General features: G+C 42.3%; 2 protein-coding genes across 4 annotated transcripts in view; both read right to left on the bottom strand.

Moving 5' to 3' along the window:
* The window catches only part of fmr1 (fragile X messenger ribonucleoprotein 1), a 35,978-nt gene extending 32,846 nt beyond the window's left edge, over positions 1 to 3,132 (bottom strand). The window contains exon 1 of one of the 2 annotated variants that reach the window (XM_055159562.1): positions 2,684 to 3,132. In XM_055159562.1, coding sequence (XP_055015537.1) covers positions 2,684 to 2,734 — 51 coding nt within the window. In that variant the 5' untranslated portion in view covers positions 2,735 to 3,132. The remainder of the gene's footprint in view (positions 1 to 2,683) is intronic. The other variant, XM_055159563.1, reaches the window with a different exon arrangement.
* A 12,735-nt stretch (positions 3,133 to 15,867) lies between these two features.
* rab33a (RAB33A, member RAS oncogene family) overlaps positions 15,868 to 20,478 on the bottom strand; it is a 19,955-nt gene continuing 15,344 nt past the window's right edge. The window contains exons 2-5 of one of the 2 annotated variants that reach the window (XR_008632968.1): positions 18,934 to 19,074; positions 18,755 to 18,835; positions 16,420 to 17,188; positions 15,868 to 15,944 (exon numbers count right to left, since the gene is read on the bottom strand). Coding sequence is in view for 1 of the 2 variants with exons in the window: in XM_055159312.1 (XP_055015287.1) it covers positions 16,964 to 17,188; positions 18,755 to 18,835; positions 18,934 to 19,074 (447 nt within the window). In the remaining variant the exon portion in view is untranslated. Of the gene's footprint in view, positions 15,945 to 16,325; positions 17,189 to 18,754; positions 18,836 to 18,933; positions 19,075 to 20,478 lie in introns of those variants that run through there. The other variant, XM_055159312.1, reaches the window with a different exon arrangement.

The following is a 20,478-nucleotide window of genomic DNA, read 5'->3' on the forward strand; positions in this document are numbered from 1 at the left end:
TAAACCTGGACCTTATACCAGATTTTAACCAAGATTAGTTTGGGACTAAAGCAGGTCTAAACCAGGACTAAACTAGGGACATAAACCCGATCTAAAATGGGATTAAACCTGGACCTTGTACCAGATTTCAACCAGGATTACTTGAGGACTAAAGCAGGTCTAAACCAGGACTAAACAGAACTAAAAAATGGGACTAAACCTGGTCTAAAATGGGACTAAACCAGGACCTTGTACCAGGTCTAAACCAGGGACTTAAACCAGGACTTTATACCAGATTTTAACCAGGATTACTTCAGGACTAAAGCAGGTCTAAACCAGGACTAAACAGAACTAAAACACGACTAAACCTGGACTTTGTACCAGATTTGAACCAGGATTACTTCAAGACTAAAGCAGGTCTAAACCAGGACTAAACAGAACTAAAACACGACTAAACCTGGACCTTGTACCAGATTTTAACCAGGATTACTTCAAGACTAAAGCAGGTCTAAACCAGGACTAAACAAGGGACTAAACCAGGGACTAAATCAGGGACTAAATCTGGGACTAAACCTGGACCTTATACCAGATTTTAACCAAGATTAGTTTGGGACTAAAGCAGGTCTAAACCAGGACTAAACTAGGGACATAAACCCGATCTAAAATGGGATTAAACCTGGACCTTGTACCAGATTTCAACCAGGATTACTTCAGGTCTAAAGCAGGTCTAAACCAGGACTAAACAGAACTAAAAATGGACTAAACCTGGTCTAAAATGGGACTAAACCAGGACCTTGTACCAGGTCTAAACCAGGGACTTAAACCAGGACTTTATACCAGATTTTAACCAGGATTACTTCAGGACTAAAGCAGGTCTAAACCAGGACTAAACAGAACTAAAACACGACTAAACCTGGACTTTGTACCAGATTTTAACCAGGACTAAACCAGTACTACCGAAAAATCAGATACTAATCGATTAGATACTAAAACTAATATCAAAACTAGATTCTCAGGTGTCGATAAAAAAAAAAAAAAAGTTAAAAGTAAAGTTACTAAATAAATATATTTATTTTATTTTTTAAATATAGAGATTGTAGAACAGCTGGATATTTTGGATACATTTATGTTTTTCTATGCCTTATTTCATGTTCAAAGTTTATTTTATTCATTTTATTTCTAATATATCGCAAAACTGCTCTAAGATTCATATTTGCAACCTTTTTTTTAATTTGAAAGTTTTGTGTAAATTATCAATAACAAAGTGAGAGAGAAATGCTGAATAAATGCATCGTGTAAATAAAAAATAATGTTTTGAATAATCGTGATTTCAATATTGACCAAAATAATTGTGATAATGATTTTTTCCATAATCGAGCAGCCTTTAATTTAGTATCACATCCATGTTTTTTTTTTTATTTAACTGTATTGAATCGAAAACTCACTGTATCGAGATATGTAAACAGTACAGATACAAACAGTGCACTTTTAGTTTGATACGATATATTTCAGATCGATTCGATACGGTTCACTAAAAAATAATGGCTAAATCGTGGATGTGACACTAAAAGTCTTTGTCAAACCACTTCTTGTCCAAAGTTCATATGAAACACAAACATTTTACTTGTCAAAACAGTAGGGATGTAACGATATCCAAATCTTACGGTACAATATTTTCATGACATACATCTCACGTATTTATTGCGATCTTTGTATTTATTACGATATTTTGTCGACTATAACAATAAATTTAAGCAAAGAAACTTGTGATTCGATATATTGTGACAGCCCACGATATTACTGAGAGACTTTTGACGATACGATATCACGATATTTTGTTTATCGTATCGTTACACCCTACAAAACAGAAAAACGTGTCGCATAAATGAGTTTCCTTCCTCTGAACAAGCAACAAAACTGTCTCTGTAACGAAATAATTTTGTAGAATTGACCAGAAAACACACTCGGCGATATATCGATACTGTATCATCATATTAAACAATACGATATATCGATATTTTAATGTTTTTCCACAGCTATAATCCTGACCTACTTTCTCCACAACACAGGACATTACAGGACAACTTTAACCACCAAAACACAGTCACCAACACAGGGATTACATAACATTATATAGCTGCAGTTTTTGGCTTCTTTGTTTAATAAAAGTAGAAATCAAACATTAACTTTCATAATGTGCACACGCCCATCACCTTTTCCACTAAATAGAAACTTACTTTTGTCACGTATATTTCACTCCGTATTGATCACGAGCACGTTTAGGAGCCATGCATGCGCCAAAATCCCGTTACGCGCAACATTTTAACTGCAAAACGTGTTATAAATTACACTAAAAGTCCAATAACACTGCGCGTTTTGACAAATGAGCCACTTCCATTCACTTTTACGTGCAACATCCACACGCGACACACGCCCATTCCGCCAACATTACGTCTACAAATGCACACTTTTCGTAATAATTTGCGTTAAAAAGTCGCCAACTCATAAAAAGCATGTTTATAATTCGGTAACCTGCTTATTTTTTTGTTTGTTTTCAGGTCCCCCCCCCCCGTTCTGAAGGCCCCACATGCAGCCAAAAGCATCACAACAACACATTTGCATATTCTGGTAATTGTTGCATGCAAATCGGAGCGTTTTGTTTCATTTTAACGTGTAAATAAATGTTAAAAAGCACGAAACGCACCTTGTAAAACGCCCCGCTGGTCCCTCGCACTTCCACCACCAGTTCGTCCATAGCTGCTGCCCACTGTTAGCGGCTAGGCTAGCTGCTGCTCGGACAAATTGGCCTCCTGCGGTCCGCAAAAAGAGGCTCCGGGGGGCGGGAGACGGGCGGTTCCGGCACCGGGGCGGGTTCGGTTCTGCTGGGAGGTTCGGTTCGGCGGAGGAGTGTGGGTGAGAGCTCAGGGCGGAGCATGTAGCCCGCTTGTAGCCCCGTTAGCCCCGTTAGCCCCGTTAGCTCGTTAGCATTAGCCGTTAGCCCGTGTGGTGTTGTGGGAGCGGAGTGCGGTGCTGCTCCTGTGTCCGTGTGACGTCTGGGGCTTTTTTTTTTTTTTTTCTTTCTCTGCTTTCTCCGCACACACCGCGCGCAGGAGGCGAGAGACTCGGGCTTCGTGGAGCTCTCTGCAGGAGGAAGACGGGAATGAACGCGCTGGATCGACACTGGATCAACTCTTTATCTTTTGTTTTTTTTGTTTTTTTGTTATGTATGTACGAGACGGGCACAGTGCGCAGTGTACGTTATTCATTCAGCGCATTCATTCGTTTTATTTGTTTGAGCGAGGTGCGACTACAACAACAACTATAACAAAATAAATAAATAAATAACGTGGTTGACACTTTTTTTTTTTTCCTTTTTACACCTTTGGAGTGCATACCTGTCGTACACGCTGCATAAATATACACACATACAGTGTATATGCATACATACATACAGTATATACATGCAGTATATACAAACATACATACATACAGATATACATACATACATATATACATAAATACAGTATATATGCATACATACATACATACAGTATATATACATACATACATTCAATATATACATGCAGCATATACAAACATACATACAGCACATACATACATACATACATACATACATACATACATACATACATACATACATACACACATACATACATACATACATACAGTATATACATACATACATACATTCAATATATACATGCAGTATATACAAACATACATACAGCACATACATACATACATACATACATACATACATACATACATACATACAGTACATACATACATACATACATACATACACACATACATACATACATACATACATACAGTACATACATACATACATACATACAGTACATAACATACATACACACACATACATACGTACATAAATACATATACATACATACATACAGTACATACATAAAATACATGCATACATACATAAAATACATGCATACATACATACAGTACATACATACATACATACACACACACATACATACATACATACATACACATACATACATACATACATACATACATACATACATACAGTACATACATACATACATACATACATACATACAGTACATACATACATACATACATACATACATACATACATACACATACATACATACATACATACATACTGTTAGCAGGGTCCCTCTACACAGTGACCTTTAAAACACAGTTCACGTTGTTTTCTCTTTTTGTGTGGTCACACACTTCACTTTATTCACAGGTGCAGAACATTCATAATATTGTGCCTCACGTGATCAAGACTTTTCACACGCCGTTGGGCAAATCATAAGTCTCCACTATAACACATACAAATAATAAAATGAGAGCACAACACAACATCTAAAATTAATAAATAATTCAAGATCAGGCAGTGAATAGCTCGATAGTTTTTTAAATTAAAGTAAAAAAAAAAAAAAAAAAAACAGGATACAAAACTGTAAACGTGTGTGTAAGCGGTTAATAAATAAAAAGCAAAAAATTAAAATAAAAGCAAAATACCCCATCTTTAAACATATAGTCTAATACAAAATAACGACTTTATGATTTTTTTTCCTTCTTTTTTTTTTTATCTAGATGAAGTTATTTATTTATTTATTTTATACCTCCAAAAGGAGTTGAAATATAAGATTGTTGTGTCCTTTGCACTTTCTCATCATCATTCTGGCACTGGCTGCTGCACTGACACATGTCGGTACAGGATAAATCTTTAGTTTGTGGTGTGGAGTTCTGCAGTCGTCTTTGTACTTGGCTGTGGTGAAGCGTGGACCTGGACCCTGGGCCTTCACTATGACATTTATTTAAAGAAAACTAAATGACGCAAATTGCACATGCACTTATTCGCAAAGGCCCTGAAGATGTTGTGATATGATCTGCCCACAGTGTTGGGAAGGTGACTTTTAAAACGTATTCCCCTACAGATTACAGATTACACACACCAAAATGTAGTTTGTAACTTAATCCATTAAATTACTTACAGTGAGTAATGTAATCTGAATACTTTGGATTACTTGACTTTCTGTAGAGGAGCAAAGACGAGGAAATCGTAACATAAGATGTTTTGTCTGCTAAAAGAAAATAAAAAGACCAAACTTTACTTAAAGGTTGTATAGAGGATTTTTTAAGGGAAGTGAAATCCAGCGACTGTCCTTTTTCAAATGTTGTGCATGCAGCTCCCTCAGTAGAAACACCTCCTCCTCCTTTTTACTCTAGAAATCACGTTTGTTACATCAGCGTGTTCAGAATTACTGTTGAAGTGACCTGTCTAGAAGTCATTTATCGACAGGCGCGTCAGTTTTTAGAGCCTTCGTCTGCTTCAGTGCGCCGTCGCTGGAAGGATTCCAAGAATACCTCAGTTTTTCTTCGCTCTTTTCCCCTTCTCTTCTTCTTCTTTTCAGCGACCTCAAAAACGGACTTTCTTTCGCGGCGAACTGGTCGTGGATTCTCATCCGCCATCGCGACAAATTTGTGCGAACTGCGAGGAAGCGACGGTTCGAAAAGCCTCAAAGAACCGCCCATAAACACGTAATCCAACGCGCGACGAGTCAGTTACACTAGAAACATAGGGAGTTTTGATTGACAGCCAATAGAAAATGAGGCAGCCTCGTTTTCTATTGGCTGATGTTTATCTGGCCTCACACGTCCACAGTTGATAGATTTTCATTCTTTTTTTTTTTTTGATCATCATAATTACAAAGCTGCTGCGTCTCTGTAACGGTATTTTAAACTTTCATTGACAGTTTGAAACTGAAAAAAAATCCTCCATACAACCTTTAACAGTATTAAAAACATTATTGATAGAAGAAGAGGAGACACGTCCATGATTTAGTCCAGTTTAATCCTGTTTTAGACCTGTTTTAGTCTGGTTTAAATCTAGTTTAGACCTGGTTTTAGTCCTGGTTTAGATGTAGTTTAGACCTGGTTTAGTTGGTTTACCTGGTTTAGACTGGTTTAGACTGGTTTAGATCTAGTTTAGACCTGGTTTAGATCTAGTTTAGACCTGGTTTAGATCTAGTTTAGACCTGATGTTAGTCCTGGTTTAGATGTAGTTTAGACCTGGTTGAGTCCTGGTTTAGACCTGGTTTAGACCTGGTTTTAGTCCTGGTTTAGATGTAGTTTAGACCTGGTTTAGACCTGGTTTAGACCTGGTTTTAGTCCTGGTTTAGATGTAGTTTAGACCTGGTTGAGTCCTGGTTTAGACCTGGTTTAGATCTAGTTTAACCTGGTTTAGACCTCTAGTTTAGTTTAGACTGGTTTAGACCTGGTTTAGACCTGGTTTTAGTCCTGGTTTAGATGTAGTTTAGACCTGGTTTAGATCTAGTTTAGACCTGGTTTAGACCTGGTTTTAGTCCTGGTTTAGACCTGGTAAAATAAAATAAAAAAAAGAGAGAGAGATATAGTCCAAAATGTGAAAACAGTAAAATCCCTCTGTGTAATCCATTTATTTCAACCAAGTAACTGTAATCCAATTCCCACTCACTGAAACAGTAACTGTAACTGAATACAGTTACTCATCATTTGTACTCTGATTACTCTGGTACATGTAATCTGTTACTCCCCAACACTGTCTGCCCATATATCTATAGGCGAGTTTCAGCTGACGTCATTGTTATTAAAAGCCCGCGTTGCTGCTGGGAAACAAACACAGTGCGTAACCTCGTGTATTTCTCCCCGATAATGGTAAATTCCTGCTGCATTATCGGACGCACAAATAGAAGCACGGAAGAAGGAAAATGTCTTTTTTTTTCGTATTCTGAGTGAAAAGAACCACTAACGGTGAATTAAACGACTTTCAAACATCCGCAGAGCAAACGTAGAAGATCCTAACAAACCGTGGACTCCAACAAGTTCAACAACACATCCAGACTCTTGGAGGTTTTCATCTTTTCTGCTGTGAATGGCCCAGGAGTTTCCACCAAGTCATTGTGGATATTTGTCCAAGTGAATATGGTCTACGTTCAGACTGCATGGGCTTTATGCTCAATTCGATTTTTTTTGTGAAATCCAATGTTTTTGCGAGGTCGTGCACATTTCCAATTAAATGCGACTTGTCTGTGGCTTCAGTGTGAAGGTAAACGGCCCGAAAGTGTCCCACATGTGACACTGGAGACACGACGACGTCAACCGCATGCGTCAACCGCAGCGAGCGTCTCTGTGTTTACAGAAGTTGTCCAAACATGGTCGCGAGCATTGAGCACCTGGCAATTTTACAGTTCCGGTTTCCGCCTGCTTCAGCGCAGAATAGTGACGTTTGTCGCTTGTTAATGACGTGTAGGTCGGATGGATGCGCTTTGGCCGTTCAGACTGAAGTCGCATGTCAAAAGATCAGATATGTATCAGTTTCAGGAGCACATATCCAAGTGGCCTGGGTCACATTTGAAAAATTCGGATCTGTGTCGTTCAAACTGTCATTAAAAGATCTGATACAGGAACATAGAAGCCAAAAAATCAGATTTGGGTCACTTCAGGCTGCAGTCTGAACGCAGCCATAGTCCCTCCAGTGTGTCTAGGTTTTCCCCGGGGCCTCCTCCACTTCTCCAGGGAGACGTCCAGGAGGCATCCGGACCAGATGCCCGACACACCTCAGACTGACAGCCCTAAACAAACTGGATGTCAGTTTCTCCTTTAGCTCTTTATTTTCTCCAATGTATTTTTGCAGTTCGTTGTTGAAGTACATAGTTGTTTTTACTTTCAGTTTCCAGTTGACTTTTAAGTTTCTCAATTTCAGACTGCAGCCTTTTCAGTTCTTCAGAAGGTTCGCACTGGTTTCCATCGGTCTGAACACCCTTTTCAGTTCAGGTTCGTTCAAGCTGGTTTGTGGCTCTGAGTTGCCGTGGATTCTAAGTTAGGACGTGAAGAAGTCCATGTGGTAATTTCATCCCGGGATTTATCAGAAACTGTCGCTACGTCGCTACGGAATCGTTTGTTTTGTCTTTCAAAGCGATTCGTCGATGGTTTGAGCGTGACCTTGTTTTTCTGGTATTTGTGTCCCATATTCAGTTGTGGTGTGTCGTCCGGATGATTCGGATCACAACGCGACGCTCCTGTCAAAAAGACGACACATTTCGCCTTAAAATTTATTGAAATTACACGTTAAAATAATTTATTTAACAGAAATGCACAAACCTGTGAAGAAATGGGCCCAACACACGCGGTCTGAACTTGTTGGAGTCCACGGTTTGTTAGGATCTTCTACGTTTGCTCTGCGGATGTTTGAAAGTCGTTTAATTCACCGTTAGCGGTTCTTTTCACTCAGAATACGAAAAAGACATTTTCCTTCTTCCGTGCTTCTATTTGTGCATCCGATAATGCAACAGGAGTTTACCATTATCGGGGAGAAATACGCGAGGTTACGCACTGTGTTTGACGCTACCGTGTTTCTTGCCTCCGAACAAAATATTTCCCAGCAGCAACACGGGCTTTTAATAACAATGAAACTCACCTATCCACAGTGTCGGGGAGTAACAGATTACATGTACCGGAGTAATCAGAGTACAAATGATGAGTAACTGTATTCAGTTACAGTTACTGTTTCAGTGAGTGGGAATTGGATTACAGTTACTTTGTTGAAATAAATGGATTACACAGAGGGATTTTCTAAACCAGGTCCAAACCAGGTCTCAACCAGGTCTAAACCAGGTCCAAACCAGGTCCAAACCAGGTCTAAACCAAGACTAAACCAGGACTAAACCAGGACTAAACCAGGTCTAAACCAGGTCTAAAACCAGGTCTCAACCAGGTCTCAACCAGGTCTAAACCAGGTCTAAACCAGGTCCAAACCAGGTCTAAACCAGGTCTAAACCAAGACTAAACCAGGACTAAACCAGGACTAAACCAGGACTAAACCAGGACTAAAACCAGGTCCAAACCAGGTCTGAACCAGGACTAAACCAGGTCTAAAACAGGATTTAACAGGACTAAATCCTGCTGTGTGGACGTGTTTCTTCTTCTTCTATCAATAATATTTTTAATTTGGTTCAGTAAAGTCTGGACTTTTTATTTTCTTTTATCTTCTTATGTGAAGATTTCCTCGTCTTTGTTTCTCTACAGCAAATCAAGTAATCCAAAGTAATCAGATTACTTTACTCACTTTAAGTAATTTAATAGATTCCGTTACAAACTACATTTTGGTGTGTGTAATCTGTAATCTGTAGGGGAATATGTTTTAAAAGTAAACTTCCCAACACTGATTATCCACTACTGTGAACTGTACCACTACTACTTGTCCTGTAGTGTTTGTGTTGAAAGTCTGTGTCTCCCTCTAGTGGCGCCCTGAAGAACAACACCACACACATTTATACAGTCATAATTTTATTAAAAACAAGACGACGATATGAAAAAGACGCACACACTCGAGTGTAAAAGCGGCCGGCGTGTCGCTCTGGGTTCGGGGCTCTGGGTTCGGGGCGTGTGGTTTGTCGTTAAATGTCCATCGTCGACGTGGCGCAGTTATCGTCGTGAGCCCGATTTCCCCGTCCCCGCCTCAGCAGCACGACAGAGAATAATTCAGACGTTTATACAGTTCAGACGATAAAAAAAAAAAGAGAGGAATGAGAAGACAGAAAACTAAAGATCTGGTTTGGTCAGCTGCAGTTTGGACAAACAGATAAAAAAAAAAAAAAAACTGGATCCTGAAAGTCGAATCTAAACTCGATCCTCAGTTTTCACAGATCTCGATCCTGAAAAAAGAAGCTCCACCGACGAGACGGAGCAGAACTTTTCCTCAACGTGTTTAGAACAATCTGGAACTGGATCAGAACAGAGACTAGAACACACACATGGACCTGGTTTAGACCTGGTTTGGACCTGGTTTACTTTAGTCCTGGTTTAGTCCTGGTTTAGTCCTGGTTCAGTCCTGGTTCAGTCCTGGTTTAGTCCTGGTTTGTCCTGATGGTTTAGACCTAGTTTTTGGTTTCGACCTGGTTTCGACCTGGTTTTGTCAGGACTAGTGTAGGGCCAAACCAAGTCTAGATAAGGACTAAACCAGGACTAAACCAGGACCAAGCTAAGTCTACATAAGGACTAAACCAGGACTAGAATAGGACCAATGATGGATGCATTTACATCACCACACCAAACAGAATGGGACTAAACAGGGACTAAAGCCAGAACTAAACCAAAACTAGACCAGGACTGAAACAGGACTGAACCAGAACTGAACCAGGACTAAAACGGGACTAAAACAGGACTGAACCAGGACTAAACCATCTTGGTCTCAGTCCTGGTCTCAGCCCCAGTCTGGTCCCGGTCTCAGTCCCACCTGGTCTAAGTCCCGGTCTGGTCCTGGTCTCAGTACTGGTCCTGTTCCTGGTCTGAGTCCCTGTCTCAGTCCCGGTCTGGTCCCAGTCTAAGTCCTGGTCTCAGTCCCAGTCTGGATCCGGACCTGGTTTAGTCCTGGTTTAAGTCACGTAAACGAGAAACTTTGTTATCCGTTTTTTTTTTTTTTTTTTTATATTTTTCATTTAAACACAAAATCAAAAAAACAAAAACAAAAATCGAATCATTATTTGTTTTGTCATTTTGGTTTTGGAGACAAATATGAACATTTTTGTTTTGTTTTCTCAACAATCTGACGTAAATAAAAATATAAAAACACATGAAAAATGAAGGCAAAGTGTTTAAATTACAATCTACACGTTAATTAAGCTTTTAAATCTGCGACAAATCCATAAACAATGTGCAAATGACTTAAAGCTGCACTGTGTAACTTTTCGTTGGAGGGTCCGTCACCTGCTCGTTTCTACGGATACGTCGTCGCTCCGGAATGTCCCGCAGTGCGACGTCGAACAGCTCTGCTTCACGTTTATTCGCTTACGAGTGGGTTTAGAGCTCGAAAATACCAAGATAAACAGGAATTCTGACCGTGAGCGGGGTCGCCTCTCCGCAGATCTGACCCGTAACCCGGTCTAATGCGATACTGTGAGGCATTCGACGGACCCTCTGCCGGAAAAGTTACACGGTGCGGCTTTAAGAGCAAAACAAAGACACGTTTTTAAACCCGACGGCGTTAAATGTGAAATAAATCCAAGGTAAACAGTCAGAGTATGAAAACAGAAAACTCGATTGCTTCAGTGTGTGTCTTGGTTTTGGTGAAGTGATTCTCGTCGTGTGGTCAGTGCGCTGGTCGGAAATGCCCCTCCTCCAGTATTTACATTTGAATCGATATAAACGCACATTTAGAGCAAGTTTAAATAGATTATAAAACGAGTTTAAAACCACAGAACTGTAATAAAATCTGAAGCTGAACCCAAGACGCGTCGTGTTGTTTTCAGGGGCCCAAAAATAATTTCATCTTCTGCATTTACCTCCTCAGTCCGGGCGAACTCCTGGAAGCTGCAGGACCTGGAGCGGCCACTAGTTGGTGGGCTTATCCAGTTTTTATTATAGATCCATGGTTTTAACAAGTTAAAACAGGTTTAACCCGGTTTAAACAGGTTAGAACAGTCAAACCGATTTGAACAGGCCTGAACAGGTTTAAACCAGGCCTGAACAGGTTTAACATGGTTTAAAACAGGTTAGAACGGTTTTAAACAGGTTTAAACCGGTTTAAACAAGTTAGAACAGGTTTTGAAACTGGTTTAAACAGGCTAGAACAGGTTTAAACCAGTTTAAACAGGTTAGAACAGGTTTAACCTGGTTTAAAACAGGCCTGAACAGGTTTAAACTGGTTTAATCCGGTTTAAACAGACTAAGACAGGTTATAACAGTGGTCCGTGTGCAGGCTGCAGTGCATTTGTGTTGCATATTGTGAAATAGGATCTCTTCCAAAATCAATACAATTACAGCTCCAGCTCAGAGCAACTCAAGGACTCCCCCCGTGTCCTTGGATCACAGAGGTCCAGTCCTGGTTTAGACCTGGTGTAGTCCTGGTTTAGACGTTGTTCTGGCTTGGTTTAGTCCTGGTTGAAGCCTTGTTTAGTCCTGGTGTAAATCTGGTGTGTAATCCAAATTTAGACCAGTGTAGTCCTGGTTCAGTCCTGGTTTAGTCCTGGTTTAGTTCTGGTTTTAGTCCTGTTTTAGTTTCTTGGTTTGTCCTTGGTTTAGTCCCAGAGTACTCCTGGTTTAGGAAAGTAGTCTCGGGACAGTCGTGGTGTAGTCCTGGTTTAGATTTCGTTTAGTCCAGGTTTAGTCCGTGGTTCTAGCTCTGATTTGGACCTGATTTAGACCAGTTATAGTCCTTGTTTAGTCCCGGTTTAGATCATGAAGGTGTGCCATAACCCGTGGACCAGTCTCGTGTGAATAAAACATCAAGATTGTGACTAAACTGGGACTAAACCCGGAATTAAACCTGGACTAGACCAAGGACTCCACCGGGACAAGTGTGACTGCAGTTCTGGACCTTATTTAGTCCTGGTTTAGTCTTCATTCAAGCTGTATTAAACTGTTTTGTTCATTTGTTATTATCTTTCCGGTATCGTCACAGTGTTTGAAATGCCTGGACCTTCTTTATCGTCTTCTTCTTCATAAGGACACTCAAAGTCTGAACCGCCAAACGTGGAAGGCATCCGGGATTTAACACGAGGCCAGTTTCACCAAGAGAAAGAAAGTTTCACCGATACTTTTACTTTAACTCACTTACTTGGCTTCATCTTCAGTTAAACCCGCCTTAAAATGAGTCGCTGCGGAAAAAGAGCGAGTTTTTAGGAAAGAATTTATAAAACACCTGGTTTAGACCTGGTTTTAGTCGTAGTTTAGTCCTGGTTTAGTCCTGGTTTAGGCCTGGTTTAGTCCTGGTTTAGGCCTAGTTTAGTCCTGGTTTAGGCCTAGTTTAGTCCTGGTTTTAGGCGTAGTTTAGTCCTGGTTTTAGGCATAGTTTAGTCCTGGTTTAGGCCTGGTTTAGTCCTGTTTAGTTTAGGTCCTGGTTTTAGTCCTGGTTTAGACCTGGTTTAGTCCTGGTTTAGTCCTGTTTAGGTTTTAGTCCTAGTTGGTTTAGACCTGGTTTTAGGCGTAGTTTAGTCCTGGTTTTAGGCATAGTTTAGTCCTGGTTTAGACCTGGTTTTAGTCGTAGTTTAGTCCTGGTTTTAGTCCTGGTTTTAGAGTCCTAGTTTTAGTCCTGGTTTAGACCTGGTTTTAGTCCTGGTTTAGTCCTGGTTTAGTCCTGGTTTTAGTCATAGTTTAGTCCTGGTTTTAGTCCTGGTTTAGTCCTGGTTTTAGTCCTGGTAGTTCCTGGTTTTAGTCCTAGGTTTAGTCCTGGTTTAGTCCTGGTTTTAGTCCTGGTTTTAGTCCTGGTTTAGTTTTTAGTCCTGGTTTTAGACCTGGTTTTAGTTGTTTAGTTTAGTCCTGGTTTAGTCCTGGTTTTAGTCCTGGTTTAGTCCTGGTTTAGTCCTGGTTTTAGTCCTGGTTTAGTCCTGGTTTTTAGTCCTGGTTTAGTCCTAGTTTAGTCCTGGTTTTAGGTCTCTGGTTTTAGTCCTGGTTTAGACCTGGTTTTAGTTGTAGTTTAGTCCTGGTTTAGTCCTGGTTTTAGTCCTGGTTTAGTCCTGGTTTAGTCCTGGTTTTAGTCCTGGTTTAGTCCTGGTTTTAGTCCTGGTTTAGTCCTAGTTTTTAGTCCTGGTTTTTAGTCCTGGTTTAGTCCTGGTTTAGACCTGGTTTAGTCCTAGTTTAGTCCTGGTTTAGTCCTCCTGGTTTAGTCCTGGTTTAGACCTGGTTTTAGTCCTGGTAGTTTAGTCCTGGTTTAGTCCTAGTTTAGTCCTGGTTTTAGTCTCCTGGTTTAGTCCTGGTTTAGTCCTGGTTTTAGTCCTGGTTTAGTCCTGGTTTAGTCCTGGTTTAGTCCTGGTTTTAAAGTCTTTTCAGCTGAAACACTCACTTTTGGGGTTGAACAACGTCTCCGTTTTCTGAAATCACGTGACTTTAGTTTATTTTTCCTGAAGTTTCTGTCAGTTTTTGTTTTAGTTTCACGTGGACGGGCCCTGGACTTGCACAAATATGAACCGTAAACCGGGTCACAAATCTGTAAAGACTCGCTCGTTTCTATGGATACGTCGTTGCTCTGCCCGGAATGTTCCGCACTGTGACATTAAACAGATCTACCTTAAATTTATTCAGTTACAGTTGGTTTTACAGCTCAAAAACACCTAAAAAAAACATTGATTCTGACTGTGAGCGGCGTCGCCTCTCCGCAGATCCGACCTGGAACTTGGCCCGGTTTGGTCTCCGTGAAGATAGAAAGCCAAGAAATAAAACCTCCATCGAGAAAACGCGGCTGCCGGACTCCGAAAAGTTCTACTTCGACTCAAACTCTTTGTGAAACTGGCCCCGCAATATTTAGTCACAGATTTAGTTCGACAAAAATGCCAAAAAAAACCCCAAAAAAAAACAAAACGTACATAAACAAACTCAAAGGCGACGTTATAAATAGAATAAATAATGTCCAAAAAAGCATTTACCACACTTCAGTCTTCGCTCGTTTCATTTAAAATCCAAACTTTCGGAGTCAAACGATTTCAAATGTGAAAGCCCCTCGCCGTCCTCGTCTTCGTTTTGGTGTCGGCCGTTTCGTTTCGTTTCGTTTCTTCGTTTCTTCGCTCTCAAACGTGAACAGTTTCGCTCGGTCTGTGGTCCAAAATGTGTTCCTCAAAACTTGCGTCCCCGAACTCGGAGGAGGCAAGTTTTGAAAAAAAGTCGGGGAAGCACCTGGGCTTTTCTCCGGATCGACGTCCGAGTCTCGCTTCGTCGCTTCCTCGCTGACGCCGCATTCTGCTGAGCTCGGGACTTTGGAAAACCGACCTCCGCCTCGAGAAAGCGCGACGGAACGGCCAATCAGATCGAAGTTCCGAAACACAAACTCGGGTCGGGTCTTCTAAAAAACTCCGTAGTGACGTTTAGACTTTCTTTCACACCATTTGACGGTAACAAACTTTTTTCTGAACGTGATTCAGATTCGGATTAGAGCTGCATAATCTGTGCTGGATGTTTTATTTTGGCGTTTATAAAAAACGTTTTAAGCAGCCTGGACTTGTGGTCTAATGTCGCTCATGTTTTAGACCGAAAGTACGAATGCCCCTCCTGACCGAGGACTAACCCAGGATTAAACCAGGACTAAACCAGGACTAAACCAGGATTAAACCAGGACTAAACCAGGATTAAACCAGGACTAAACCAGGACTAAAACCAGGATTAAACCAGGACTAAACCAGGATTAAACCAGGACTAAACCAGGACTAAACCAGGACTAAACCAGGACTAAACCAGGTCTAAACAGGTTTAAACCAGGACTAAACCAGGACTAAACCAGGATTAAACCAGGACTATAAACCAGGTCTAAACCAGGGACTAAACCAGGACTAAACCAGGTCTAAACCAGGACTAAGGGAATAAACCAGGACTAAACCAGGTTAAACCAGGACTAAACCAGGACTAAACAGGTTAAAAACCAGGATTAAACCAGGACTAAACCAGGTAAACCAGGGTCTAAAAACCAGGACCCTAAACCAGGTCTAAAAACCAGGACCTAAACCAGGACTAAACCAGGATAAAACTAAACTTAAACCAGGTCTAAACCAGGTCTAAACCAGGACTAAACCAGGTTAAACCAGGTTAAACCAGGACTAAAACCAGGTCTAAACCAGGTAAACTAAACCAGGACTAAACCAGGTCTAAAAGCCAGGTCTACTAAACCAGAACCAGGAAACCAGGTCTAAAACCAGGTAAACCTAAACCAGGTTCTAAACCAGGTCTAAACCAGGAAAACAGGCCCCAAACCAGGTCTAAACCAGGCCAAAACTCAGGTCTAAAACAGGTCTAACCCCGGGACTAAAACAGGATTTAGGACTTAACGCAACATGAAATATTGTGTGATATAAAAACTGGTCCGTGGTGCAAAAAAGGTCGGGGTCCAACCGTTTCCACTGTTTCAGACAATTCCTTTCTGGAAGATGTTTCCTTTTTGGTTCTTCCCGTGGATCAATCCTGCCCATCGCCTTCACCAAGAGAAACAGTTTGAAACGGAGGTTTGAGTCGCACACATCTGATTCACTTTTGCATTTACGGAATTCAAGAACAAATTCCTCGAGCCGTTTTCCGCCGTTAGGATCCAACAACCACAACATTAAACGACGTCCGAAAAAAAACTAAAAACAATCGACCGTTTACGTGACTTCGTGACTGCGATGCCGAACTTTCACACTGCGTTCAGACTAAACCAGGACTGATCCAGGTCCGGGACCAGACCAGACCAAAGCGGACTCCGAGCCTTAACTCCGAGCCTTAACTCCGAGCCTGAGCCTCTCTCCGAGTCTTCTGAGCTCCGACCCTGGCCATGGGCTCTGAGTCTGGTCTGGTCCTGGTCTGTCTCTCTGGTCTGGTCCTGGTCTGGTCCTGGTCTGGTCCTGGTCTCAGTCCCGCAGTCAAATGTTTCCTTTTTGTTCCTTCCTGTGGATCAATCCTGCCCATCACCTTCACCTTTCACTATTTTTCAATTCCGTTGGGAAGAGAAACAGTTTGAACAGAGGTTTGAGTCACACACATCTGATTCACTTTTGCATTTACGAATTCGCAAACAAATTCCTCGAGCCGTTTTCCGCCGTTAGGATCCAACAACCACAACAATTAAACGACGTCCGAATCCCAAAAAACTAAAACACGACAATATCAGAACCAGAAACAAAAGCGAAATGGTTCAAAAGGCTCGAAAAGATCGACTTCGACGACAGACGCGTCGCACCGGGAAAACAAACGCGGAGGTTTGACGCTCGCTTTTTTCCGGTGAATCCTTCCCGGCGTGGATTGCGGCGACGACCGGAAGTCCGAGATTCTTGATGCGCGTGCGGAAGGAATTTACAACGGACTCATCTCGGGTTTATCCAGTACCGGCGTTCAACAGAATGCGGCAAATCGATCTATCGGACTTTTACTTCTCCTGACTCGCGACGGCGCGTTCGTTTATTCGCGGTCGAGGGTTTTTTTTTGTTTGTTTTTGGTGGTCGTCCTCCGCGCGGCTCTAGCAGGGGCAGTTGCTCTTGCAGTCCGTCCGCTGGCTGAGCTCCACGCGGTCCTCCTCCCGCTCCACGTCCCGGTACAGCAGCGACTTCTGGGTCTTGAGGCGACAGGCCAGCGACATGAAGATGGAGTCCACGTTCTGACTCTCCTTGGGGTCTTTGGCCGACGTCTCGAACAGGAGCATGTTGTGGGAGTCGGCGAACTTCAGCGCCACGTTGGAAGGAACCTGAGGGAAGAAGAAGAAGAAGAAGAAGAGAAGAAGAGAAGAAGAACAGTTCTGATGAAGAAACTCGTCACATATTTACATCAACAAGTCGCCTTTTAGTGCCCACGTTTACATCAATCTGAACTAGACTAAACCAGGACTAAAACTGGACTAAAACCGGACTAAACCAGGACTAAAACTGGACTAAAACCAGGACTAAACTGGACTAAAACTGGACTAAACCAGGACTAAACCAGGACTAAAACTGGACTAAACCAGGACTAAAACTGGACTAAAACTAAAACTGGACTAAAACTGGACTAAACCAGGACTAAAACCAGGACCAAAACTGGACTAAAACCAGGACTAAACCAGGACTAAACTGGACTAAAAGGACTAAAACTAAAACAGGACTAAACAGGACTAAAACACTGGACTAAACCAGGGACTAAACCAGGACTAAAAGGACTAAAACTGGACTAAACTGGACTAAACCAGGACTAAAAAAACTAAAAAAACTGGACTAAAACTGGACTAAAACCAGGACCAAAAACTGGACTAAAACCAGGACTAAAACCAGGGCCAAAAGGACTAAAACTGGACTAAACCCAGGACCAAAACTGGACTAAAACCAGGACTAAAACCAGGGCCAAAATGGGACTAAAACTGGACTAAACCAGGACTAAAACTGGACTAAACCAGGACTAAAACTGGACTAAAACCCAGGACTAAAACTGGACTAAACCAGGACTAAACAGGACTAAACCAGGACTAAAACTGGACTAAACCAGGACTAAACCAGGACTAAAACTGGACTAAACCAGGACTAAAGGACAAAACTGGAAAAACAGGACCAGGACTAAAACTCAGGACTAAAACTGGACTAAACAGGACTAAAACTAGGACTAAACCAGGACTAAAAAGGACTAAAACTGGACTAAAACCAGGACTAAACCAGGACTAAAACAGGACTAAAACTGGACTAAACCAGGACTAAACCAGGACTAAAACTGGACTAAAAACTGGACTAAAACCAGGACAAAACTGGACTAAAACTAAAGGACTAAAACTGGACTAAAAACTGGAAAACCAGGACCAAAACTGGACTAAACCAGGACTAAAAGGACTAAACGGACTAAAAGGACTAAAACTGGACTAAAACCAGGACTAAAACCAGGACTAAAACGGGACTAAAACTGGACTAAACCAGGACTAAAATGGACTAAAACAGGACTAAACTGGACTAAACCAGGACTAAACCAGGACTAAAAGGACTAAAACTGGACTAAAACCTAGGACTAAAAGGACTAAAACTGGAAACTAAAACCAGGACCAAAACTGGACTAAACTGGACTGGACTAAAACTAAAACTGGACTAAAACCAGGACTAAAACCAGGACTAAACTAAACAGGACTACTAAACCAGGACTCCAGGACCTAAAACGGACTAGGACTAAAACCAGGACTAAAACTGGACTAAAACTGGACTAAACAAACAAAAACTAAAACCAGGACTAAAACGTCAGTAAAACCCCCTGCTAAAACCCTCCCCCTGCTGGCGGGCGAGGGTCACTGCACTTCCTGTACCTGTATTTGGTCGATGAGGTCACACTTGTTTCCCACCAGAACCCGAGGCACCGAGGCCGACACTCTGTGACCGTTACACTCCTGCGGAAACAGAGACGCAAAAAACACACTCAAAATAAAGAAACGGACTTAGATTAAAATAAAAAATTAAAACTAAAATAAAGGTGTGAGTCCCCGACCTCGATCCAGGTCTGCAGGTTTCGGAAAGACGCCATCTTGGTGACGTCGTAGACAAAGACGACGGCGTGGACGTTCCTGTAGTAATGCTCCACCATGGACTTCCTGAAGCGCTCCTGTCCTGCCGTGTCCCACACCTGCACCTGTCACACAACAACAACAACAACGACAGGTGAGAGGACTCCTGTCACACCTGCACCTGTCACACAACAACAACAACAACAACGACAGGTGAGAGGACTCCTGTCACACCTGCACCTGTCACACAACAACAACAACAACAACGACAGGTGAGAGGACTCCTGTCACACCTGCACCTGTCACACAACAACAACAACGACAGGTGAGAGGACTCCTGTCACACCTGCACCTGTCACCTGTCACACACACACAACAACAACAACGACAGGTGAGAGGACTCCTGTCACACCTGCACCTGTCACACAACAACAACAACAACGACAGGTGAGAGGACTCCTGTCACACCTGCACCTGTCACACACACAACAACAACAACGACAGGTGAGAGGACTCCTGTCACACCTGCACCTGTCACACAACAACAACAAACGACAGGTGAGAGGACTCCTGTCACACCTGCACCTGTCACACAACAACAACAACAACAACGACAGGTGAGAGGACTCCTGTCACACCTGCACTCTGTCACCTGCACTGTCACACAACAACAACAAAACAGGTGAGAGGACTCCTGTCACACCTGCACCTGTCACACACAACAACAACAAGACCTCCTGTCACACCTGCACCTGTCACACAACAACAACAACGACAGGTGAGAGGACTCCTGTCACACCTGCACCTGTCACACAACAACAACAACGACAGGTGAGAGGACTCCTGTCACACCTGCACCTGTCACACAACAACAACAACGACAGGTGAGAGGACTCCTGTCACACCTGCACCTGTCAGACGACTGAGAGGACTCCTGTCACACCTGCACCTGTCACACACAACAACAACGACAGGTGAGAGACTCCTGTCACCTGCACCTGTCACACAACAGACAACGACAGGTGAGAGGACTCCTGTCACACTGCACCTGTCACACAACGCACACTCCTGTCCACACTGACACTGCACACACAACAACAACAAGACAGGTGAGAGGACTCCTGTCACACCTGCACCTGTCACACAAACAACAACAACGACAGGTGAGAGGACTCCTGTCACACCTGCACCTGTCACACAACAACAACAAAGACAACGACAGGTGAGAGGACTCCTGTCACACCTGCACCTGTCACACAACAACAACAACAACGACAGGTGAGAGGACTCCTGTCACACCTGCACCTGTCACACAACAACAACAACAACAACAACGACAGGTGAGAGGACTCCTGTCACACCTGCACCTGTCACACAACAACGACAACAACGACAGGTGAGAGGACTCCTGTCGCACCTGCACCTGTCACACAACAACAACAACGACAACGACAGGTGAGAGGACTCCTGTCACACCTGCACCTGTCACACAACAACAACAACGACAGGTGAGGGTTTATGTCGCGCTC

This window comes from Boleophthalmus pectinirostris, unplaced genomic scaffold (assembly GCF_026225935.1).
Source record: "Boleophthalmus pectinirostris isolate CB_2022bp ecotype Guang Dong unplaced genomic scaffold, ASM2622593v1 HiC_scaffold_23, whole genome shotgun sequence".
Classification (NCBI taxonomy): Eukaryota; Metazoa; Chordata; class Actinopteri; order Gobiiformes; family Gobiidae; genus Boleophthalmus; species Boleophthalmus pectinirostris.